This window comes from Ptychodera flava, chromosome 13, assembly GCF_041260155.1.
Source record: "Ptychodera flava strain L36383 chromosome 13, AS_Pfla_20210202, whole genome shotgun sequence".
In the NCBI taxonomy this organism is placed as follows: Eukaryota; Metazoa; Hemichordata; class Enteropneusta; family Ptychoderidae; genus Ptychodera; species Ptychodera flava.
The window spans coordinates 41,030,633-41,056,979 of NC_091940.1; the positions used below are offsets into that span (position 1 = coordinate 41,030,633).

The 26,347-nt window shown below is 36.9% G+C and overlaps 3 protein-coding genes across 4 annotated transcripts in view; 2 read left to right on the top strand and 1 right to left on the bottom strand.

The window, feature by feature from the left end:
• Nucleotides 1-8,628, top strand: part of LOC139148464 (centromere protein N-A-like) — a 44,692-nt gene extending 36,064 nt beyond the window's left edge. Inside the window, exons 7-9 of one of the 2 annotated variants that reach the window (XM_070719925.1) lie at nucleotides 5,605-5,738; nucleotides 6,491-7,339; nucleotides 8,283-8,628. In XM_070719925.1, the coding sequence (XP_070576026.1) occupies nucleotides 5,605-5,738; nucleotides 6,491-6,730 (374 nt within the window). In that variant the 3' untranslated portion in view covers nucleotides 6,731-7,339; nucleotides 8,283-8,628. The remainder of the gene's footprint in view (nucleotides 1-5,604; nucleotides 5,739-6,490; nucleotides 7,340-8,282) is intronic. The other variant, XM_070719924.1, reaches the window with a different exon arrangement.
• Nucleotides 8,629-9,509: 881 nt separating this feature from the next.
• On the bottom strand, nucleotides 9,510-16,305 carry LOC139148465 (ribonuclease P protein subunit p40-like). The gene is made up of 8 exons (XM_070719926.1): nucleotides 15,979-16,305; nucleotides 14,880-15,024; nucleotides 14,403-14,470; nucleotides 13,935-14,033; nucleotides 13,692-13,817; nucleotides 10,915-11,131; nucleotides 10,419-10,553; nucleotides 9,510-10,005 (listed from the first exon to the last, which is right to left on the bottom strand). Exons 4-8 carry the CDS (start codon nucleotides 14,026-14,028, stop codon nucleotides 9,813-9,815), a joined length of 765 nt encoding a protein of 254 aa, XP_070576027.1. The 5' UTR covers nucleotides 14,029-14,033; nucleotides 14,403-14,470; nucleotides 14,880-15,024; nucleotides 15,979-16,305; the 3' UTR covers nucleotides 9,510-9,812.
• Nucleotides 16,306-16,592: 287 nt separating this feature from the next.
• On the top strand, nucleotides 16,593-25,149 carry LOC139148463 (ATM interactor-like). The gene is made up of 4 exons (XM_070719923.1): nucleotides 16,593-17,126; nucleotides 19,859-20,011; nucleotides 20,447-20,682; nucleotides 20,877-25,149. The coding sequence occupies exons 1-4, from the start codon at nucleotides 16,923-16,925 to the stop codon at nucleotides 22,678-22,680; spliced, it is 2,397 nt and encodes a 798-aa protein (XP_070576024.1). The 5' UTR covers nucleotides 16,593-16,922; the 3' UTR covers nucleotides 22,681-25,149.
• Nucleotides 25,150-26,347: the final 1,198 nt, after the last annotated feature.

The window sequence follows — 26,347 nt, forward strand, 5'->3', positions numbered from 1 at the left end:
ACAAGAGATACCCGATTTATTTCCTTCATGTGCCATTACTCGAGCCATGTCAAAGAAAACTTCCGAGAATCAAAATACTCTCAAAAATAATGTCACAGATGTTGACTTAAATGACACCTTTCTCAGTCAGGTGTTTGACACGGATCATTCCGTTATCCCTCGTGGATTTGAAACTTCCAGTAAAACTTCTGCTGACCAAAGTCAGACATTTTCTAGATCAAATCTCATTGCAGAACAACACAAAGACCCAGATATTTTGTCTTTGTTTGACAGGGTAGATGATGAAGGTAAAACTTCAGATAGCTCTGTTTCCTATTATACAAAATCTGGTATTCTCATGCGTAAATGGAGACCTCCAGATGTTTTGGTTGATGACGATTGGGCTATAAAACATCAAATTGTGGTTCCAAACCCTACCGTGCTGAAATATTGCGCCTGGCCCATGAAACGCCCTGGGCTGGTCACTTAGGAGTCAGGAAAACTTATCATAAAATTCTCAGTCACTTTTATTGGCCTAATCTCAGGCAGGATGTAACACATTACTGTAAAACTTGTCCAACATGTCAATGGTAGGAAAGCGAATCGCCATTCCAAAGAACCCCATTTACAAGCCAATGTTAAATTTCAGTCACTTTTATTGGCCTAATCTCAGGCAGGATGTAGCACATTTCTGTAAAACTTGTCACACATGTCAAATGGTAGGAAAGCCAAATCAGACCATTCCAAAGGCCCTTTACAACCAATTCCTGCATTTCAAGAACCATTTAGTAGGATACTAATAGACTGTGTTGGGCCCTACCAAAAACAAGATCAGGAAATGAGTACATGTTGACAATTATGTGTACATCAACTCGGTTCCCAGAAGCCATACCACTGAGAAACATAAAGACAAAGACTATAGTGAGAGCTTTAGTCAAATTTTTCACTTTATTTGGCCTCCCTAAATGTGTCCAGTCCGATCAAGGCTCCAACTTTATGTCTGGTATTTTTCAACAAGTAATGGATCAGCTAGGCATTAAACAGTATAGGCCATCCGCCTATCATCCAGAAAGTCAGGGTGCTCTTGAGCGATTTCATCAAACTTTGAAAAACATGATTAGGACCTACTGTTTTGACACAGAGAAGCAGTGGGATGAAGGAATTCATTTTCTGCTCTTTGCTGTTAGAGAGTCAATTCAAGAGTCTCTTGGTTTTAGCCCATTTGAGCTTGTATTTGGACATACAGTCCGTGGCCCACTTAAGCTCATTAAAGAGAAATTCCTATCAGACGATGATGATTGTCTGAATATTTTGCAATATGTGTCAGATTTTCGTACAAAACTCTCTAAAGCATGTGAATTAGCCAGAGAAAATCTTGAGTCATCTCAGCAGTCAATGAAAACCAAATATGATAAAAGCACCTCAAAACGGAAGTTTGAACCAGGTCAAAAAGTTCTTGTTCTACTTCCGGTTCCTGGCAAACCACTCCATGCTCGTTACTTTGGGCCATATCTAATTGATAAGAAATTGAGTGATTTAAATTACATCATAATAACACCTGACAGGCGAAAACAAAACAGCTATGTCACATAAATATGCTTAAGCCATATTTGGATAGGGATAATCCTACTATAACTCAGCCTGTCAGTGCAGTCAGTTCAAACCATTATGAAGATAGTGATACTGAAACTGACGTGAGTGAAAATACTCTAAACTCAAAGCTGGGCTCGGTCAAGCTTCAGAACTCAGAAATCCTGGAGAAGCTGGAGTCTACAAAGTTGGCACACCTCCAGCCAGAACAACAACAACAGGTGAAAGAACTGCTCCATGATATAAACACCTGTTTCAAGATGTTCCAACGAGGACAAACGTCATCTATCACGACGTTGATGTTGGGGACAGTAAGCCTGTAAAACAACATCCATACAGACTGAATCCAACAAAAGCGAAATATCTCCAGGAAGAAGTCAAATACCTGCTGACAATGACTTTATTGAACCCAGTAAAAGTAACTGGAGTTCGCCGTGCATACTTGTTCCCAAATCAGACCACAGTTATCGTATGTGCACAGACTTTAGGAAGGTCAACACTTTAACAAAGACAGACACTTTCCCAATCCCGAGGATTGATGACTGCATCGACCGTGGGAAAAGCCAAGTATGTGACGAAATTTGACCTACTGAAGGGATTTTGGCAAGTCCCTCTGACGGATCGTGCTCGTGAAATATCCGCCTTTGTTACACCAGACGGATTGTTCCAGTACAAGGTGATGCCATTCGGAATGAAGAACTCTCCGGCAACGTTCCAACGGATGATCAACGACGTCATATCCGGGCTAGACGGGTGTGCAGCTTACGTTGACGACGTCGTCCTGTATAGTGACACCTGGGAGGAACACATCAAGCTCATGCGGAAGTTCTTTGAGAGACTGAGTAAAGCAATGTTGACTGTCAACCTTGCCAAATCTGAGTTTGGTTGGGCGAGGGTGACTTACCTCGGACATACTGTAGGACAGGGTGAGGTAAAACCTGTTGATGCCAAAATCAGAGCCATTTCAAGTTTTCCCATACCAAACTGCAAACGACAACTGATGCGCTTTCTCGGTATGGCTGGTTACTACAGAAAATTCTGTCCAAATTTCTCCACAATTACTGAGCCTTTGACTAACTTACTTAAAAGAAAGTAAAGTTCGTTTGGTCAGAGCAATGCCAACAGGCATTTGATACACTTAAAGCCATACTGCAAAGTGCTCCAGTGTTGTCTGCACCAGATTTCACTTTGCCATTCAAATTAGCTGTGGATGCTAGTGATACGGCTGCTGGTGCTGTTTTATTGCAAGAGGATAGTCATGGTGTAGATCATCCTGTTTGCTATTTTTCACGCAAATTTAACAAATCCCAGAGAAACTACTCTACAATTGAAAAAGAGTGTTTATCTTTGATATTTGCTTTACAGCATTTTGAAGTTTATGTTTACTTCTTCAAATCAGCCAATAGTGGTTTATATTGATCACAACCCTCTTGTTTTTCTGCAGAAATTTAAAGGCAAAAATCAGAGATTGCTAAGATGGAGTTTAATGTTACAGGAGATTAATCTTGACATTAGACATATCAAAGGCAGAGACAATTTAATTGCAGACTGTCTCTCTCGTATTTAGAGTTTATTGTTGTTCACTTTCAAGAAGTTTTACTTTAGAGTAAAAAAAAAAAAAAAAAAAAAAAATTTTGAGTACTTAAATCTTTTTCAAGATTACATTTGTAAAAGAAAGATTTTTCTTTGAAAAATTTTCTTTTTTTGAAGAGGGGGTGTGTTATGTAGGTCATTTCCCCCACACTCATCATGACCTGAGTTCAATTAGTCTAGAACATTCTCAAGGTCACTGCCCTTGATGACCTCACAACCTTGAATTCAATTAGTCATGTTTGGAATGTTCTGGAAAGTTGATTAGTTGTGTAAGGGAGATAATTTTAGAACAGTAATTAGCATGTCAATAAAAGTTCTAGATTGTTCTTATATGCCTTTATAAAAGGGACGTGCTCAGCTTCCAGTCAGACTTTTTGGGATCGTGTCTCTTGTGTGTTACTAAACTCCAGCAGTAGTCATTCTCAAGACTTTTCAAGACCTTCACTGCCAACGCTGGATTTATACTGTGGACTTTGTGCAGCTTCAAGCCTGCAAGCCAAAGGACTGTTCATTCATCCGACTGACTGTTACAACTCTGAGACTGGAGCTTTGCCGTCCCAGCTGAGATAAGTAGTCTGTACACTTTTAAAGCTTGTACTCTATCCCTGACTTAGCAATTAGTTTTATTTTCGTAATAAATTTTGTTTAAACGTTAACTGCTGAGTTCACCCTTTTGTTCGTATCCTCTGCACGTAACAATAGCAACATATTAATCAATATTTTAATTTTGTATCGGGATATCACAAAACAATATTGTGATCATCGCGGTCCAGCTGTTATGAGTAAGCATGTGTACTGACTTTGCTGGACCGATCAAGTTTCTGCAAAAAATCAATTCACTGTCATTGACCAGTTAAAGTGACCTCTTTAATAAATGTGTCCATTCAATATCCAAAGAAAATCAAGGCTATCAATGACACGAAGAAAGTATATTTTTGTTTTAAACTACAGTTCTTTGATGCAGTGCTGTCGTTCAATCATCCATCATCACATCGTCCGCTCGCACGGCTCGTTAGCCAGACAGGAGTCTTCTGATTTCGGGAAGCATCCAGCTGCCCGGAGCGGAGACCTTGGCAAGCGAAGATGCCATCATCACAGCAGATGTAGTGCATCCAATACACAGTCCACATTGTCCAATCATGCGTGCATGTTTTCCTGTTATAATTCAATCGGGTCAGACTTTTGTAGCAAGGAACATACCAAATCTTGCAGATAAATCAATTTGGATGATCTATGATGATCTATGCAAATGCCAAGTTTGGTGGACATGTGAAAATTATGTTTTTTTTTGCCTTCATGTACGAGATGGCACGTTCACCAATCTAGACGCTCACTGCTAAAAATAATAGGTTTTATCTGTTTCACATTTCAACCCTTTCTTTGCATCTTTCTCAGCAACATTCCCAAAACCTCTCTCCTGCATTCCTGCCGCTAAATGCACGAGGAGCACAGTGTCATCATTGACGCTATTTTAAATAAACCTAGAGCCCCAAATCAGAAGGTTCTTCAATGTTATTTGTAAAAATTCTTGGCGTGAGTCTACAATAAATCTGTTGTCAAACAATGCTACCTTTTCATTGTGTCGTGTGAGCATTTACAATGTCTGTCATTTGTGCTGCACCAGCCGGATACTGAACGTCATCTCATGGCTGACGCAATCGCAAATGACACCCATGGTGGCATGACACAGGAATAGGTGGTATTTGGTAAGGCCGAACAGAAAAACTTGTGCTGTTCCGATAACCCGACCTACCCTATTTTTTACCTGCTGACCCTAAACTTTTTAGAGCTACGAAACACGTTAGGAAAAAAAAGAAAGCAAAAACCCATAAAATCACGCATTCGTTACTTGGCATTTGATTTTTGCTTGAACAAGGATGTCTTTTATGTTTTTTTTTTCCTTTTATATGTATGATACATTTTTCTGGAAATGTGGCTAGTGTTTGACCGCCCTGAACCCTGAAAAATGCATATTTAAAAATAAAAATATTTTGGAAAAAAAAATCCTGCTGACCTATGTACCCTATTTTTTAAAACCATGTTATGGGAACAGCACGATTTATTTATTTTTTTGGCCTAATAACCTGTACATACCCGTACATGTATGAAGGTGAAAATCATCAGCACATGCGCAAGTATTGAAAACCAGGATTATGATTTTGGACTGTGTTGCCTTACAGCCTTAACAGAATCAAACCCACTTCCAGGAATCCAAACCAGTCAATTAGAGATATTGTGGCTTTCTGACCATCTGTCAAGACAAATAAAATTTTCAAGTCCTGACCTTCTTCTACCTGAACATCTCAACTTGACAGTGTACTACCCACTTCTAGACCAACAGATATCAAACAGGACTTACACCATAGTATGGGTAGGATATGCCATTCCTGATTCATAACATCAGTTTGACAATTAATGTTGTGATCTTTTTCTCATCTTCAGCAGAATCACCTCCAGATGTGACAGATAAGAGAGTATTTAATGAAAACAATGCAGAGAAGAGAGCAAGACTGTCAAAAACTGAAGAAACATTTGGAAACAATCCACAACCTGTTCTGGAAAAACTGACGTACCAGGTACCGTTATTGGATTCATCTTATACATAACATTGATACAGATTATGACTAGATACTTTAAAAATTAAACATAGGGCTTGATAAACTAAATTATGCATTATTGCGATAGTTTACTGTGTCTTGTGGTATTTAAAATCATGCAGTGTTAAAGTGAAACGTGCCAACAACCACCTCATGTGAGCCAGTTATCCAACTTATGAAGAGCGCCCCCAACAGCAAATCTTGTGCAGTATGTAATGTGCAGCTTTGAAGTAGTTTGCACCGTAATCATAGAGGCTGTTTAGGGTTTCAGGAAGAGAGGGATTGCATGGCATCATGAGGTGTTACTTACAAGGAAGAATCCATTAAAAACAAAGGCATTTGGTATTTTGTGTTTCCTACATATTAACACAAATTCATGTACTACTCTTCATGGCACATTTATCAGATGTCTAATGATAGCTTTACACTATGAAATGAGATAAATTACTCTATATATTGATTTTCAGATATCTGAATGATAAACTGTTGTGCATTACTGCATTTGAAATCTGTTTCATTTCACCCAAGACATACACTTCACAGAGTTGCATTCCCAGAAGTATTTCTGTGTGTATGTGTGGACAGTTTTACCTGTGCATGAAATATTGGATAAGCAAATTCAGAGCAATGATGGTGAAACAAGTCATTAAGCATTCTGAATAGCCATGATTTACGTTGTTGGAGCAGTCATTAAAAATCTTTCGTTTGATTTCATTTTCATCCTTTGATAGCTGGAAACACGATTCCATGGAGATCAGCATATGCCTAGGATAGCAGATAACACAGCTATAATCCACTGCACTGTCAGATTTGAAGGCAAGAATGTCTTGGAAGGAATCAAACAGCTTGGACCCAGTGGGCTAGCAAATCTACCACTACCATCACACCTTGCCAATGCACATTCCTTTGCCAGGAACAGTATTGTGTTAGCAGAGAAGAGTCAACATAGATCAACACCAAAGAAAGATTGATGGATGAATATTGTCATTTCCAGAACATTACAAATTTTACTTCAGAATGTCTTGAAGTTAAAACTGCTGAGAAATCTGAATTTTGCATGGGACTTTTAAAGGGCCAGTGGCTGTAACTGTTGATGATTCTTGCATTATTTTTTGTACGTCAATTGCAAATTCTTGTACTACTCCCCAAAGCATGTAAAAATAACAACTTATTAAACTTATCAACACAATGTCTACACATGTTTAATGCACTTTTACTGTTAATATTTGAATTCTTGTCTGGACAAGAATTCACTTGTCAACAATAACGATGTACTTTACACATGTACAGGCTTAGTCAACAAGCTTGACGCTATCTTAACATGCTTTGGAGACAAGAAATAGAAACTTGTTGACATGACATTAAAAACAAAAATAGTGAAAAAAAACATCAAAAGTTACAGCTTCAGGCCCTTTTAGCTTGGAACATTATATACACAGCGATGTAACAATCTGTCTTTTACTCACACACGAGAATTTGAGCCTTATTTATGTATTAAATCATTGAGCAAGTTTGTTACATTGCAGACTGCAACATATAATCTTCAAAGTTTTTAATCCTACTTGTATTAAAGCATGAAGGCACTCCCACTTGGTAACATTTTTAAAACACATTTTTTTAATGCCAACGGTCGATATTTGACGTGGCGACTCCGCGCGGATCGCTAGATATCGATAAAAACATGTCATTTCCCAAGCGTATTTTCACATCCTGAAGTTTTACGATCGTTTCTGGTTATGACCCGAAATCCCCCGAAAGTGTGTTGTTGTGCTGATTGGCGATATTCTAGGGAGTCCAAAAACGTTCGAATGACGCAATTAATTTACCTCCTACTGCGATGACTTTATATACATCATTATCAATGCCCTTACCTCTGGTAATTCTTTTTGAAACTTCTCCTTAGTTTTTGTCGTTTTCATTATTCTCAATCAGTTGTATTAGATTTTTAAACAATACCACATAGATATCAGTTTTTACGTGTCAAATATTAGTTGCCTCTGATGACTACATTTTGTCGTCTGCCACACAGCTACGCGTGGTTCGATACATAGCGGCCGCAGCGTGTGTATGCGCGCATACCACGCGGCGGCCACTATGCATGCTATGTATCAACCGCACCTATCTGTGCTAGTCACCTATGTGAATTCTTGTGGAATCAGCAAACTTTGTTTTTCGTTTTTTTGCTAAGTCAGTAAGACCTAGGACTAGTATACTAGTCCCAGGTAAGACTCGGCTTTCTCCCGCGGGACATGACTGCTCCCCGACGCGAGTGGTACCCCAGTGCTGTACAGCGTAGACTCGTACTCCATAGCTTAGTTGACAATGGCCCCAGTGCCGAACGCTCTATGTTCGGAAGCTGAATTCAGGTGGGCCACCGAATTCAAACTTTAACTTTTTTGAGGATATATTTTTATCAATATCTCATGATGTGCGCGTAGTCGCCATGTCAAATATCGACCGTTGGCATTAAAAAATGTGTTTTAAAAATGTTACCAAGTGGGAGTGCCACTTTAAAGCATGAAGAGAATTTCGTAGTACTATTTGCATTTTGTATTGAAAATCATGTTTGTGGCTATTTTTAAGGTACTGCAGCGTTACTCACTGATATCTGTCACTTACTGATGATATCTGTCACTTACTGATGATATATTTGACAGAGATGTCATATCACTCAGATTTTTATAAACAAACCAAGATTACTGATTTCTAATGAACTGAAATCAAACCAGTAAAGGTTCACATCTTAACTGTGTGTATACACATAGCTAGTCAAAACTGCCTGTAAATATTTTATCTTGTAAATTTGAGGCTAGGATGTCGGTTGCTACACATCATTTAACATCAATAAATTCTAACATTCATTTCTGAATCCAATTGTTTCATGGTGTGTCTTTCATTCATCCTTGAGTTGAGTGAGATGTTTGAAGCCTGAAATACTTCACAATGCTAAATTGTGTCACAATTGGGCATTTTGTTCTCCCTGACAACCTTGGAGGAAATAATTGTAAGAACTGTTGATGACTTTGATTTCCTGACACTTGAATGGTAAAACAGTCACACATTTGCATTGTCCAGTATTCTTATTCCTCACAAATTCATTCTGACACTTCCAAATTATACAATATGGTTGTTCAGTGCTAGATGTTACACAGACAATTTAAATTTATTAAATAGCATTAATGTTCCTCACCAATAATTTATTGTAAATTGTACATTTTTCAGTATTCTTATTCCTCACCAATTCATTCTGGAATGTACAGTCTGGTTTCTATGTTCTTATGTATTCTCAGATGCTTTCTGTCATACTTTATAGCAAGATGGTTATCCACTTTAACAACATGTCTACCTAAATCTTTCTTTAATCATTATATGGGGGCCTGAATTCGTAGAAAGACTACCGGTATGATTGGGACATTCTTGCTCAAGTGCTTTTTTCTTCAGCAAGGAAACTGGTCTACTTAAATCAACAACATTGACGACACAAAGCAAACAGTGACTTTAGAGAAGTGTTGTTCAAAATGACACTTTTGTCAAGACTGTTCAGTATCATAGCTACATTTTCTGTTTTACCCAGTCTTCACCAATGTTTGCTAGGAGTTTCATGTTTTCTGTGATAGAGAAGCCATTATCAAAAGCAAAACCGTACACACTTTTTTGTGTGTAACGGTATATGGTCAAATGACAATTTCGTTTCAATCACTCACACTATTAAGTGAAATAGCTCTAAAATTATGAACCACAAGTCCTGTGTTTCTTCAAGAATTCTTTTTATTCATGTTTTGATGTTTTTATAAAATTTGGCTGTCAGCGAGCTAAAAAAGTGTGCATATTAGACCATATTGCTGTTGATTCACACAATACAAAATAGAAGATTCATCAACCAACATTATACTTGAATATGTACTGGTATTACAAAGACACTTGCATCTGGCACTTGTTTGATAATGATTTCTTGTACATGACTGCACAGTGATCTTGAACACAAACTGTTTTTGAGTGCATGAGAATACTTGGCTGCACACCGTCAGGGATGTCAATATGATTGGTTCACAGTCAGGGACACGTATCATGTGATGACACAGTCATGTACAACCAATATCTATCATCTGGGAACACCACAAAGGTGTAAAGATTTTCTCCCGATACATAGAATCCATGTTCCCTCTTCTTCCATGAAACTGGTGAATCCATGAATCCATGGACAGTTAAGCTAGCCCAGGGTGCCGCCTTCTTCCCTATGTACTTCCTGTAAATGGAGTAGTTTGACATTTACTGTCTATTTGCAAAGTTTGTACGTGCTTGAGAATCACTCAATAAGTCAGACTTTCTGAATTTCACCATTGTTTCATTGAGAGTATCGAGTTCTAGAATGTCATTTCTCATGATGTTCATAGAGTAATTGCATTGAAAATTGATCATGATGATTAAAACTTTATGCAAGAAGCCGAAGCGATTTTTGAAGACTTAAAACTGCTTCCTCATCTGAGCACTGTATGGATACTTGTATTTGATTTGTATGTGTCAAATTCATCTTCTGTTATGTTTTGACACATTGCAAAAGTACAGTATATATTTCAGCAAAATTGTGTCTCACCATCAAATATTAAATAGAATGGTAACAGTATATTTCTACTCAGTAAGTATGGATTTTTATTTTACCTCAGTGATTCTAATAGCTTTCCAACACTGTCAGGCGTAATAAGACCCCTCCACTGATGTTTTACCGCTTTGGATATCGTCTGTGGATCTGGACATGTGTAAGTGGAAATAAACCCATCTACTTGACCCTCAGAGCTGTAACAAGGAAAATATGTACACTACCGGTATTATCAAATTGTGATTTCTGAAATAAAGCTGATGGAAATCCAATAAGCCAAAAATACGGTTTTCAGACAACTGAGTATCTTCATAAATGTGATTTCCATACGGATCTGTCTTGTGTACTGGATATAGAAGATTGTAAAACAATTCAAGTGATCTCTGTGTTGCAAGAGAAATGATTATAAGATACATGCAACTGGTCTGACTTCTGATGACCATCTTTATACAAGTACCACATGTCTTTGTTTCAATTATACCTTTGTCATCACACCTTCATCAATCAAGAAACATGGATCGAAATAAGATTTTTGAGAAAGCTAAGACAAATGCTTACACATCAATATGACAAGCCATGGCACCAAGCCACTCATAGAAAGTGTTGGTATCACAGTTTTTGCAGTCTCCATCCCCTGTTAGCTGAGATGTAGTGTGAACTGAGTCAATCACTGGGATTGGTTTGGCAATGTAACTATGATTTGTTTCTTTAACACTCAATTCCTTGCAATCATAGTCACAAAAATAGGATAAAATACTTTCTCTTGATTGGTTACCTGCAAAGAAAAAATATGTTATCATTATCAAGTGGCATGTGGAGATTATATAGTTTTAATTTAGAACTATTGTGCATCATATAACCTGTCTGAAAGTGATGAATTAAGCCATAAGACAATAAAACAAATATGTAAGAATGACTGTAAGAATTTAAACACACACATACACACACTCTATGTATCTATCTATGTATCTATCTAGTATCTATCTATGTTATATATATATAATTATATATATATATATATATATATATATATATATATATATATATATATATATATATATATATATATATATATATTTATTTAACAATTTCTTTCAGTCCGTCTTCAAACAAGACGACCAAACCACAACTGTTCCACCTTTTGATGATGTCACAAGTGATGCCTTATGCAATGTTCATATATCTGTAGACATCATTCTCAAACATCTCAATACATTGGATCCTAACAAAGCCATGGGTCCAGATAACATATCAGGCATTTTATTAAAGCGATGTGCAAATCAACTCGCTTACCCACTGATGGTTTTATATAACAAGTCAATTGAGAAAGGTACATTTCCAAGCCGGTTTAAGCAGGCAATGTTGTTCCAATTTTTAAAAGTGGTAGCAAATGTGATGTTACAAACTATAGACCAGTGTCACTTCTCTCCTTAATAAGCAAAACATTTGAGAAAGTGATCTTTGATGATATATTTAACCATGTTAAACAGTATATATGTAATTCACAGCATGGCTTTATTAAGACTCGCTCTACTCAGACTAACCTTGTAACCTATGTTGATTTTCTTGCTAACTGTTTTGACAAGAAACTACAAGTTGATAGCATCTACACTGACTTCTGTAAGGCTTTTGACTCTGTTAATCATAGACTGTTAGTTTACAAACTAGAACGTTATGGTTTTTCTGGTCAAGTTCTACAGTTGTTAAATCATATTTAAGTAACCGTCATCAGAGAGTAGTTATTGACAATCGCTTTTCTGAGTGGTGCCCAGTATCATCGGGTGTACCCAGGGGTCACTACTTGGTCCACTGTTATTCAGTATTTATGTCAATGATTTACCAGGTGTTTTGTATAGATTCACAATGTCTCTTATATGCAGACGATGCTAAAATCTTTAGACCTATTAAACTATTTCAGATTGTTTAAAACTTCAAGAAGATGTTGATAGAGTAGCCTTCTGGTGTCGATCTTGGAAACTCGATTTAAATGTCAAAAAGTGTTCTGTGATCTCTTTTACCAACAAGAGGACTTTAATTCATTTTGACTATTGTATTTTAAATATCATTCTTAATAGGCAGCAAAAGTTAAAGATTTGGAAGTTATTTTAACCTCAAACTTAAGTTTTTCAGATCATATTTCTTTTACTGTAAATAAATCTTTTAGAATGCTGGTTTTTATAAAACGAAACTCTCAAAATTTTACTCAGGTTCAAACTTTTAAATCTTTTTATACTTCTCTTGTAAGGAGCTGTCTCGAGTATGGTTCTGTTGTCTGGAACCCTTGGCAAAAATCAGATATGGAATTACTTGAAAATGTTCAACGTAAATTCATAAAATATTTGTGTTCAAAACACATATTTCATATCATGCTGACCAGTATGAAGCTCTCTGTACCTTGTTCAACTTACCAACTTTGGAGAAACGTCGCTGTTATCTTGATATGATGTTTTTACACAAGTGTGCAACTGGATTTTATAATTTACCAGATGTTTTATCAAAGCTATGCTTTAATGCACCTGGCAAACTTTTGCGCACCTGTCCCACATTCAGACCACCTCGTAGCCGTATCAATGTTTTTAAATTTTCTCCTCTTAACAGATGTATGAGTAATTTTAATGAATTGTTTCGTAATAATCATAATATTGATATTTTTTATGACTCATTTAAGTCTGACATTAGACAAGTTATTTTTTAATGGCTGTTCTTGTTGAGTTGTTTGCTTTGTTTTTTGTCTGTGTGTGTCCTACACTTCATTTTAGTTTTGTAAATACTTTCTGTTTGGTGCTGTCTTGTTCAGTGTTTTTTAACCGTTTTCTTTTGAGCTTTTGAGGAACCTGTAAATGGGACTTGATCCCGTAGGATTTCCGAATAAATAAATAAATAAATAAAAATATATATATATATATATATATCTATATATATCTATATATATATATATATATATATATATATATTAACACTAAGTCAAATCAAAAAGTAATAACATTTGTTACTTAAGTTGCATGCATACTGTAATCTTCAGACAGAAGATTGCAGGATGCATGCAACTTAAGTAATAGATGTTATTATAATACATGAAGTAATTTGTGTGTTATTTATAAAGCTCTGCCTTTTGCATCCAGCATTGTAATTTACCAGGAGGATATATATATATATATATATATATATATATATATATATATATATATATATATATATGTGTATGTGTCTGTGTCTGTCTGTATATGTGTATGGTGTGTGTGTATGTCTGTGTATGTCTGTCTGTCTGTCTGTCTGTCTGTCTGTCTCTGTGTGTATACACACACATACAAATAAATTAATAAATTTTCACCAACCTGGGGGATCCCAGTTGACAAGGAAATCAAAATGCAGGTCAAGTCTGTCTTTGAAACACCACACAACTCTTTCATAGTTCTTCTTACCAGGATGAAAGACTGGAGACTTTAAGTCAATCTCTATCACTGTAATAACAACATAATCAAAATAACCAAACACACATTAAGTGAGCAAGATTTTGCTGAGAATCACCTGACTGAACAAGTAAATCATGATACACAGAAAGGACCATCATAACTTACCAAACTTTCTTGGTTTCTTGTGTGTATTAAACTCAGATGGTTGTCCCACTAGACCAAGCTCTTCATAAGTGTCTTTATCCACTGACAGCAGCATTGAACCTAAAATATGACAAACCTAAATATAATGAATCAACAAGACTTGGTACTCATTCCTTTCCAATTATGGACATATTCATCAAACACCCAAAACCAATGAGCATTATCTGGCTTTAGACTTTTTAAAATGTCTTGACAGTGTTTTTCTCCAGATCAGTAACTCAGTGAACCATACTTTAGATTATATGGGTCATTTTAACAACATTCTCTTCCGGATATGAATAAAGAATATTATGGTACAGTTGGAATGCTGCCAGAGCTTTATGATCCTTGCAAAAGAAACAGACAGCATAGTATGGACCATTGGAAATACATAGTATCATGTGTGAGATCTATTTGTTGCAACTATCAATTTCAGAACAAAGTCTTTACCTGTTGGTAACACTGCCACAACATTTCCTGTATCAAGCCTGTTCCTTGAGACAGAGCATAAAACTTTCCTGCAGAGACGAAATGGAAAGTGATACATTAAAAAGATTCACTTTTTGCCCAGATCGATTTCTGTAAGGTATCTTCAAGAAAGGGTATGTTTCCTCATTGATTGAGGCTTCGTAGTATCACAATTTCTCTCTCCCTAAACAAAATCAGTGAGTATATGTGAACATTCACATGATTTATCAAGGATCATAAACAATAAGGAGCAAAACATTACACAATACAAAGAAGACATGAATGAAGACATTAATGGATGAATCAATGCATGTATAGCATAGGATGAGTTGGCGTGAAATAGGTGAGTGACACTCACTGCTTATCTTACAAAATTTTGCACTGGTGTGCTTGAAGTTAATTTGACATAAAAGAGTAATGCTGGATGAAACAAAATTATAACTGAAATTGGATTCTTACCTTTCTTGATGAATGTTTCAATAAAACTTAAATTTATTAATTGTAATAGGGGTAAATTTTTGATGAGGAAGAACACTTCATCACTTGGACTGTCTTTCTTGACATTTGTTGGAATTTGCTTACGTCCAGGTAAGAATATCTCCACCTGTTGAAATGCAGTTGAATACACAGTTCAAAATAAACACACAGGTATGGATTGGAATTTGGATAATGGCCTCTGCTTGTTTTTCATACATGCGTACCATCTAATGCTTGGTTTTCTTAATAGATGTGTCAATTTATGCAAAGTACTGTTAATTGGCACTGTGTGTGGATGGAAATCAACTTATATGATAATCAATAAAGACTATTGATTGATTGATTGATTGATTGATTGATTGGCTTACTATCATGTACTGTATCAATGGTTATGACCAATGAAGCCTTTCAAATCTTGCTCATCCCTGCCTGGCTCAATGTGTGCACGGCAGGGTGTAATAACTTTGTCCAAACAATTATGTTCATTATGTTTTCTTCATGAGAGATGCTATAATGGAGAAAGAGGAATACAACACTGGTGTGTCAGATTTCTATTCAGGTTTAAAGTTAACTACTTCTGTCACTTTGTGCATCAAATATAATTGTTACCTTCTTGATGTCTGTTCTGTCAATTGCTAAAAGGCAACATAAAATACCGCTTTCTCAGCCTTCAAATTACCTGGTATTCCTTGGATACAGTTTGCTATACATACAATACACATCAATAAAGCAATCATTATATTTTTACATATTTTGTGGCCATTAACTCAAGTGATGATAAGCACGGTCAACAAATAGTTGAAGAAAATACTTCTATCCTAGCTGCAGTACGAGCTCCAATACTGCAGCTTCTACTATCCAAACTAGTAGAAGTGTAGCTCTATGTGGCAGGGCTGTGTGTTACCGGCTCCAGGCCTATAGCAGGTAACAGTTAACACACTGCCCTGCCACACAGAGGTACTTACTCAGTACTGTGATGTGACTTATAGTTATCGGGTAAAGTTACTTGACACTTTGGAAGGGAACCTGAAATATAGCTATATAGAGGAGATTCGCTTCAACTGTCCTTGGTTACACTTACCGCAGCGTTATAATAGTGTTCATCAATGTACTTCTTGTGTCTGGTGTTCTGATCACTGAAGCTGCCACTTTCAGTGACCAGTTTGCTTCGTGGAATGAGTAATGCTGTCATCGGTCATGTAATATCATACTGCTGGAAATGTTCAAAATCTGGAAAAACTCCCTCGCAACATTAACGCGTGTTGATACGATGAGAAAATTCGCTGATCTTCAAAGATGGGGTCAGCACTAGCGGCTTTTAGTTAAACATCGTGGAGAGGTCGCAGCATAGACATGGATCTGTTGCAGTGCACGTTGGATTGCTGTTGACAAATTTGTGTAGCGCCATCACCGGCAGAGTAAATTTTGAGGTCAAAGGTTCATTAGGTTATCGACGGTTTACCCTTGCCTCGTTCGTGTTAGACATAATGTACAGGTAAAGTGAATTTGCCTCATAAATATTGATTTTTTTAAAATTACGAATATTTTAACCTTTAGCATTTTGATAATAATTCTTAAGGTATATTTTCGAGATTTTTTGTACATTAAACAAAGATAATGCATGATATTTAAATACATTCTACAGTTGAGGCTAGATGGCGACCTGAACTGCGGGGTCAAGGGTTGATAAACATTAGGTTGAGAAGAAGTCTAAGCATTTGTAGGCACCAAGCATGTGTGAAGTTACCGGATAAATGCTGTCGGTTTCAGTCACATCTATGAATTAGAGGGGTAAACATATTGGCCCTCGGACATTTCTCCACAGCAGTGGTCAATCAATGTTAACGTCACGCAGATATTGAGCAAGTATCCTGTAAAATATTTGACTCAAATTGTGTGTTGAAGCAAGGCAACTCTTCGGTTTACTTTGGCATGCATGAACTATAAACGAGGTGGATATAGGTATGTTTGGTATACATTCTATCCATCATTCTTCTTTTTCGAGGATTTAGCTGACGATAAATAATGTCACAGTCACCAGAAAACACCACGAGCGGTGAACGTTCGGAGAGACATAATGCAGAAGTGGAGGAAATTATTCCAAAGGTAGAAGAGTTGCTGAAAACACCTGAAACTAACATCGTGTGCACGGTTCCCGGATGTTCAAGAATCATAGCTACCCGAACTGCGTTGAAGATGCATCTTAATAAAACTCATCGTATTTACGAGGTATGGTATATAAATTAGGGTTTCTTTTGCATCTAGCATTTTTATCAACACGGATCATTTTACTGCATACGGTGCTGTAAGACTTGTACAAGTCTGACAGCACTGTATGCTGTAAAATAATCTGTTTCGAATCACACCTTTTCAAACCCATCCAGAACAAACTCAGCTGATACCAGCTCGCCTAGAACAAACTTGCCTGTTGTTTGATCATTGATATGCATTTAATAATGTATTGTGGGAGATGTTAAAACAACACATTCAAATTGTTTTGTATCTTCGGAGTGTCTATTGACAGGCACCTGTCAATAGACAGAATCCGGCTATTGACAGACGCCTGTCAATAGACAAAAAATGGCTATTGACACGCAGGAGGTTTTTCGCCAAAATTCATCACATTTTAGCGAAATAAACTGTTCTTTTTCCACTTAAAATGAAGAACACATTATTTTGCCATGTGAAATTTACAAAATAAGTGCTAACATGTCACAATTCAACGTTTTGGACGCAGTAGCAAAAGCCGTCATACGCCATATCACCTGCTATAGCATTAGCCACGGCCCTGTACATGTTCTGCATGTGTATTTTGGCCTATAGACCATACTTGTACTGTACAATACAACGTGTCAGTGATGATGAAGTCCGTTTTACAGTGTAAAAGTTGAAAAAATCTAGTTCACGTCGCAACTGTCACGGCATTCATCGCAATTTTCGACGGCTGCGACATTGACAGATGATCAACTTCAACATGGCTCCGTGGTTGCACTGAGAAATGGCTATTACAGTGGTGACGACATTCTAAAACATTGCCCAAAATAACATGGTAAAAGTACCAGAAGCACAACAAGTTGAACTTTACAACGAAGTACGGCGTGCGGCAGGAGCTGGAGAGAAAGACTCATAAAGTCTTAACTAAGGGGAGAAGCATTTGATTTCTGGATGGGGGGGGGGGTATGGAGGATTTTGAGAGAAAAAAATTATCACCAGGTGAAATACAAGGGAAAACAAGATCCTGTAATGGTTTAAGAAAAGAATTGTCATAACAGATAGAAGTGAAAAAAAATTGTCACAATGCATCTGAAATGAGCAAAATTTGGAAACCTTATTCTCATGTACGGTATTCTTTGCTGGCACACTGCCATAGGCGGCGCAAATGTTTTTACCACAAGCAATTCTTATGTTTTTTTCCAGCACTAACCATGTAAGCATGCACTACATATGTCTACTTTGCACCACAGTTTATTAGGCTAAAATGTGGTGAATTTTGGTGAAAAACGTCCCACGTGTCAAAAGCCACATCCTGGCTTTTGATAGACGCGGCATTGATGCAACATCGTACACGGTCGTAAAGTCTACAATTACTCAAAATTGCCATGACCTTGTCCATAATTTAGTGTACAAAGGCTTTATCAAACATTCTAAACAAGCATTGGGCATTTTATTAGATTGATGCATCTAAGACATTTTGTTTTTTTGAATGTTTATGAAGTCACATATACTGCAGTATCTGTGACTTCATAAACATTCAGATCCATACTGGTTTTCTATTCCTTTAGAGTGGCACTGGACTCTCTTCAATATGAAGACCAGTCCAAACAAATAAAACTATCATTATATATCAAATGTAAATATTTGAGATATTATTTAAACTGGTGTTAAGTAACATTCAAAAGTGCAGACATCTTTTGAATCATTCAAAGTATTTGCATGGAAACTTTGTACCCACAAAATTAGACCTTTATTTGAACATATTTTATCCAGACAAGGGCAACCATGTTGGTGCATATGAGGTGGAAATATTCTGCACAGATTTGGATAGACTGTTGACAGTCCCTTGTGCCTTTTCTGTCTATTATTGATGTACGGCGGGATTCACAAGCGTAGTGCCGAAGGCATGAGCTGGGAGGCATTTCCGTGAGTGCCAAAGGCATGAGGACTGTCCTCATTTGTACGACTTAGCTTGCTATTAATTATTCATGAGATACGGGTGGGGGCAGAGACAGCATTAACGTAAATAACTTGTCTCTGCAAGTCTTTGCAGCGAGTTCCTCCACGGCTTTGCTGTAGTCAAGCTTCATCACTGTCACTATGTTGTGTTGGTGTACTGTTTCAAGCTGGCCATGCCATGACCAGCTGACCTACGTCCCACTTCACCTGTCAATCATTTCCCATGCATTAGGTTACAACAGGGTTTTCCTGGTTGTTGTCATTGAGGATGCAGCGGATGAGGACAGTCTCTTGTGCTTTCCCAACTCTTGTACACCGTCAGTGCTTGTGAATCCACCATCCCTGTACATGTGAGAGACTACATCAACAATACTAAAGGCACAGGGGACTGTCTAAAGTCTAAAATTTGGGGATCCTTCCTCTCCCATATTATTGCATGGGGATACAGTTTGATTTGATAATGCCACGACAAAGGCAGTCAGCAAGTATCTAGAATGCATGTTTAAAAATTTGAAAAGTACAGTTTACAAATTTTGAAATTGTGCAAAGCAAAAGTATATGTTGCCTTGCAAAAGATAGTGATTTACAAAAATTCATTAAAAAGTATGAAAAGTGAAGCTTTAATGTGTATGTCACTGAGAGACATTTCAATGATCATTTTTGATAGGCTGGTAAGAATTATGTATGGTAGTAAGAAAAATGGCACAACGAGTATTTTTTGAAAAAGTTAGCTCATGCTGAACTCACACTGACATTAAATGTACTTGATATTTAATGAACCCGTGCAGAATCCAAATGAAGAAAGACTATTCATTCCTGAGAGGGGAGAGGAGAAAAGAAAGAAGAAAACAGTCACTAAAGTTTACTTTTGTCCTGTGGACGACTGTCTCAGAGCTTCCAAGAGTAAACGACCTTTTGCAACTTTACAACTTGTCAAGCAGGTGTGTGTTCATGCATTATTTCAAACCCACTTCCATTAGTTTTGTGTAACTCTTTGTTCATCCATACAGGCATTTCAATTAAAAGCAAGTAAGTGGAAGAAAATGTAAGAAAAACTTAACCCTTTGAACTGACACAACCCCCTCCCATGGTTACACATAATATTATTTGAGGATTCATGTTGGAACAGGATGTAAAGGGTCACAACAATTCACAAATCATGTAAATGTTTTTTGATGTATTTATTTTGCTTTTCAGTCAGTGATATTAGTCTTTGGCTAAATTTTAAAACTGACTTTAAATAAAAGAACTGTACATAAGTGAAGTTCTAACCATATGAATATATTGTATTGTAGATTATGATGATGATTCTTACGGTTTGTGATGCAAATATCTATGCTGATCATTTTGTAATTTAATCATTCTCCAAATTCTAGCATTACATGAAGATCCATGCTGAAAAGAAGATGTTCTGCTCAAAGTGTCAGAAAGGTTTCAGTACCAAAACAGACCACGCAAGGCATGAGAAAACTTGTGGTACTTTATTTCGTTGTTCTTGTGGTTGCCCTTATTCAACTAGATCAGCACTATTAACTCATATCAAAAGACAGGGCCAGGGACACTCACTTCCACAAGAACCACAACAAGAACCAGCTACAATAATAATGCAAAGGTGAGTAGCTGCATTCAGAGTTATATTTTGTTATGGCGCCCTCAACGTTCAATATTGAGTGCCTTCTGTTTGGCATAATGTCCGGGTGGTACTTTGTTGGTTTGAAATGGCTTCAGTCTTCATATTTTGATCACCATTTACTCAATAAACAAAAAGAATAAAAGTTTGCATCATTGTTTTTATCAATGTTTCAGACAAACACAGAAAATGCCTCCATCAACAACACCAACCATATTAAGTAACCGTCCCACGACACAGGCATCTGCGTCACCAAGCAAAACCAAGAAAACCTATTCTCCTATTTTGCCCAAACCTTCAGTGCAGTATGTACCAGTCATTCTAGCTGTTCCTGTTGGAATGCCCGTGACCTCCCTGCCAAAGGTCAATGCTGTTACCATGGTAACTGAAAACAAATCAACTACTGAACAAGCTGGATATGCTAGCCAGCTCTCCAGTATAAATCGCGCAAGCCAGAATGGAAAAAGTGTAGCTACATCTGTTTGTGCACCACCAACATCAGGCGTTTCATCACAAAGCATCAGCACCACGGTAGCAAAACGACAGACAAGCAACTCACGGAAAAGACGGCATGCAACCACTCAAACATCAACAGGTGTCAGAAACAGAACTTCAAAAAACACTCAAACACATGTACCAACAAAAAGACAAAAAGTAAAACACTTGAACAGCCAGAACTTCAAAGACAGTGGCATCAATACAAATCTACCAGACTTAAATGATTTTCAAATCAGTGACTTCCAGGATATTGAGACACAAACACCTGGTGACTACATCATAAAACAGAGTTTGATGTCTGTTGACATGGATACACAGACAAATGAGCATCTGTTAGGCCTGAGTGTGGATGCTTACACAAATACAAGTAACTCAGTGACAAGTATGGAGACACAAACTCACGGCACTATGTTGCCTTCCATGATCACATCTACAGACCCACAGGTTTCCTTGTCTAACGTCCACACGCAGACACACACAACTGTTAACACTGAGATGTTGGATCTGAACATTCAGCCCACAGTCAGCAGTGAAACACAGACACTGCTAGCCATGGAGAGACCAATACAAGGCAGCTATGACATGGCAGATATGTTAACATTTCCAGATGTGAATGCTTCACAGGGTTCTGTAAACCGAACTGAAAACAGTGCCAGTGTCACAAGCTCAGTGACACAGACTGACACACAAGGCCTAGGGGCGTACCCTGGACTGTCAGACAGTCAGACACAAACTCTGAGACTTCTCCAGGATTTAGATCTTATCATGGCTTCAGAAAGCAGCTCTACACAGACACAGGAGAGTTATCTCAATGAGGCAGGGTTCAGCGGACAGCTGCAAAACCAAACAGTTCAGACACAAACCAGAAGGGCCGATGTTCAAGAACTGAATACTAATAGTGTGCAAACAGAGACGATGGAATTTGATTTTGCTGACTTGATAGCCAATCAGGGATCAGATACTGCATGTGTTGACTTTAATGCCACTGACAGTGATGTTGAATTTCTGGATTCTTACGCACAGACCAATCTGAACTGGCAGTTGTATAACGGAGCAGACAACTTCACACAGACCACAACCAGTCTGCTGCTTGACACTGAAGTGGCCAACATTCACACGCAGACTTCAGAAACCCTGATAAGGACTCCCGAAGACAGCATGAACAACATGACAACACAAACACAGACCGTGTCAAGTGCTGGCGTGGATATTTCATCATCGGAGCAGAGTGATAGACAAGTACAAGTTGATCTACAAACATTGATCAAGTGCAATGATTCTCACACACAGACTGCTATCTCAAACCACTTGACAGATTCTGTTGAACAAACTGATATGCAGACACAGACATTTGGAGAGTACAGCCATTTCCTTCCCAGCAGTACTGAACTAGCAGATACAGAGACACAAACATTGTTTTCAGATTTAGGTATCTCAACAAACAGTCTTACAGATTCACATACACAAACATATTTCCAATAGAGGTAATAGCATTCTTGATTTTTCAGTGAATTTTCAAATTTATTATAAGTACTATGATTCTTTCTACAAATCTATAAATACAGGACAAAAAAATATTTGTTGGTGTATCCATTATTTGGTGATTTCTGTGTGTGTAGCCAATGTCTTTCTTCTGTACAGAAGCAAACATATCCAATTCTGTTCTTAAAGTGTGTTAAATATATCAAATTGTATTCAGTTTGTTGCTCTGCATGTGACTGTCTGTACGCATTTGGATTGCAAATTAGTTAAACTAAGGTTTATTGCAACAAATATCAAAATCAAAAGTGTGTGCACTTTTCAAATGTATGAAGGTCATTCAAATCCAAGAGCTTGAAACAAAAGATATTCAAATTGTATTGAGCGTTACAGCCATGATCGTACAAAATATCAACGCTTATCACAATTGACAGTCCACGCTAAGTTTATTGCATAAATTTCACATAGGTCACATTTGAAGAAATAATACCAGCAGACTTGGTATTCACAGCTGTGAAATTTCTGTTTATTTCCAAAACTAAAATTTAAAGATTTCAAAAATAAATGCTTTAAACCTTGTTCATACACTACTTAAGCAAATATGAAGAAATAAAAGTAATAGTTGAGTATTATGCATACTATTACATTGCCTTAAAGGTTCTAATATTTGACATTTTATAGCTGAGGAAAGAGTATAAAATTAGAAGAGTGGTAATCTCTTACTGTTCAGATTTCGAAACTCACAAAAAGTAAAGTATAGAAATATTTCATCATTTTTAACACAGCCAAGCTTTGTTCAATTTAGTAAACTATCCATAGCACATTGTGACAGAACAGTGCCATTGATAGAACAGTTATCAACAAGTATCATCACTCTCTGATGGTATGTCAGATAATAGAAATCATCTGTAAGGCTCTGTATTTGTAAGTAGAATACGTTGTCACATCAGTGTACCTTCTAACCAATGAGGGCACACATATTGTTATACTGGCCAAGCACTTCTCATACTTGTCAAGTTACTAATACATGTAGTTTAGCCCTGGGTTCCATAGGCGCGGGGTTCAAGGCCACGTTTGTGTACTGTGATGCTTCTATGGCCTCTCACACCACTGCCATGGTGCCACCCGTAGAAAAGCAAGCGCGCTGCAATATGCTGGGCTTACTTTCTGAATGCGGAAGATTATCTGGAATGATATTGTAAGAGAGATGTATACGTGTTAGAGTAAAAGTTGGTATTTGTTGAGGAAATAGCAACAGTAATTTTAATTTTCAAGCACTAGCACATCATTTCAGGTACATGTACTCTTCCACATTTGGAAAGTGAGTGCAGCATATTGCAGCGCGCTCACCGTTTTTTCTACGGGTGCCACCATGACGGCGGCTTGAGAGGCCATAGAAGCATCTCGTTACACAAATGTGGCCTCGAACTTCATGCCTATGGAACCCAGGGCTACTTATAGTTATGCTACACATGGTTGATTAAATGCACAGGTGTTGGTCAGAAAGGCTTACAAGTCACATGATAACAATACTGTTTCCAAATTTTAATAAGCATTTCAAATAGTGTGCTGCACAATTCAGTGTCAATCTGGTGAGCTTTGACAACACACTTTAAAAGCAGCAGCCTGAGGGGTCTTGTAAAGATCCTTGAACCTTATGCTGTCTTTTGACCCCTTAAGCCTTTAACTCTGAGAAAAGTCACTGAAATAGAGGATGTAGATATTTATCATATTTAAATTTGTCAGCATTCTTATGTTCTGTCCTCCATGGTTTGTACAGAGAATTGAAATACCAGCCGGTTATGAAAGCTTACATACAGACTAAAAAGTACAAATATAAAAAATATGTTAGGTCTAATATACTATATACATTGTAGTGCAATACAAAACCATTATTCACTTTACCAAACCATCCATTTCAGTAATGTACTTGTAAAATATAAATTAGTTTCATTGATAATGCTTATAAAACATGCCATTAAAAAGATCTTATATGAATAATTGAATGCTACTCTACAAGCTGACAGGTACAATATGGAGGAAAGTGCATGTATATGTTGTGTGAATGTGTTCAGCTGACAAAGACCAATTTCCCTTGAGCTGCTGTAAATGTTGTAGCTTTCATCTTTTCTCGTTTAGGCAATTTAAATATTTGAAATTTGGTGCCAAATGTATTGTATTACATTTTACTATATCCAAAGACCTCGTAAAGAAAGTAATGCAATATTCTATGTATGCCCAGCAGCAAATATTCAATATTTTGTTAGCATATAACATACTGTGTTGTATGTCTACAAATACAAATTTCAATTTTTTTGAATTCAACATTTAGTGTCCAATATTCAATACTGAGTTTCTCATCACTTGTAATTGCAGCATGTGGACTACCTGTTTCCACGTATTAATTATACAGCAAGTCACTTCATTAGCTGTAAAGGCCCACTTCTGCAATAAAATATTGGTGAAACAATATCTCTGCCAATACAAGAGTTCCTGTTTGATTGTTTAAACTTAATTTTGTCAATGCTTTGTTCCCTGAAAACCAATTTCCCCATGGCTTGGATTCAGTTACCAGTCAAACACAAAGTGCCAACACTGCTGTTCAAAGGTACTTCACAAAGCTTAGCTCTCTGGTTGTGCCCTCATTACCAACATTTCACTTTGTCTATTTATGCTGGTGTTTTCAATAATCCATATTTTAGCAGACTTTATAAATACCAAGTTGTTTTTGTAACTTGATATCATAACTGTTTGGAAGTTTTCTTTGATGCAATTATAATCAAGTATGTCATCACTCTTGCAGTCTGTGACCGCATAGAAATTATATTTGTTTTAGTGAAAGCAAGGTGGAATTTAAGAGAAAACTGCTCCATAATTTAAAAATGCATGCATTATTTTATTAACTTGGTCACATAATCCAACCATCTGTTTGTGACAATTGTTTTAAATTGACAATTGGATGAAATTGTTCCATCATTAAACAAGCACACTACTCAGTGGACTGATAATGATACCATGCATTAACTCATTATCAAAAATGTTAAATGTTATCCACAATTTAGATTTTAGTGTTGGTACAGAAAACCGTTGCATTGTAACTTTCCAAATGGCTCATGAGATCTGGGAACCATATTGATTGACAGGCAGTCAACATCAGTGTAGAACTTCAAGAATTTGCAATAGGAAATCTGAAATATGATTGAAAATTGAAATTCTATTTGAAGCTTTGGAAAACAGTTGCATTGAAAGTTTCGAAAAGATTTGTGAGATCTGAAAATGATTCTGCTTGACAGGCTTGTATAACTTCTAGAATTTACAATAGAATGTGATAGATTTCCCGCTAAAATAATGGATTGACAATAATTGATGTGGCTGGAGTTAAATAAGACAGAAACCTGAATTATTGGTGTTTTGTAGCATAGCTCATACTGTCTGGATAGAGTCTCATATCCCAGGGATCAGAATACGTGTGTAATTTCACAGCCTTACCATTGTTTTCAGTTGCCATCTTGATGTATGATGGAATTCACAAAGATAAATGACTTCAAAAAAACTGCAATGGGAGATTATGTATGAAATATTTATGATTAAAAAGACATTTTAATGATAGGGCTGATTTTGCTTTATTGATTTAAAAGCACAGTGACTAAAACCCAGTTATACACGTTGA

Coding starts and splice junctions, on each gene's coding strand:
- LOC139148465 (XM_070719926.1), bottom strand. CDS start 14,028: ATGCTGCTGTCAGTGGATAAAGACACTTATGAAGAGCTTGGTCTAGTG. Junction 13,818..13,934: donor CAAGAAACCAAGAAAGTTTG/GTAAGTTATGAT, acceptor TTGTTATTACAG/TGATAGAGATTGACTTAAAG. Junction 10,554..10,914: donor ATGGCTTGTCATATTGATGT/GTAAGCATTTGT, acceptor TCCTTGTTACAG/CTCTGAGGGTCAAGTAGATG.
- LOC139148463 (XM_070719923.1), top strand. CDS start 16,923: ATGTCACAGTCACCAGAAAACACCACGAGCGGTGAACGTTCGGAGAGA. Junction 17,127..19,858: donor AAACTCATCGTATTTACGAG/GTATGGTATATA, acceptor GAACCCGTGCAG/AATCCAAATGAAGAAAGACT. Junction 20,012..20,446: donor CTTTACAACTTGTCAAGCAG/GTGTGTGTTCAT, acceptor TCCAAATTCTAG/CATTACATGAAGATCCATGC.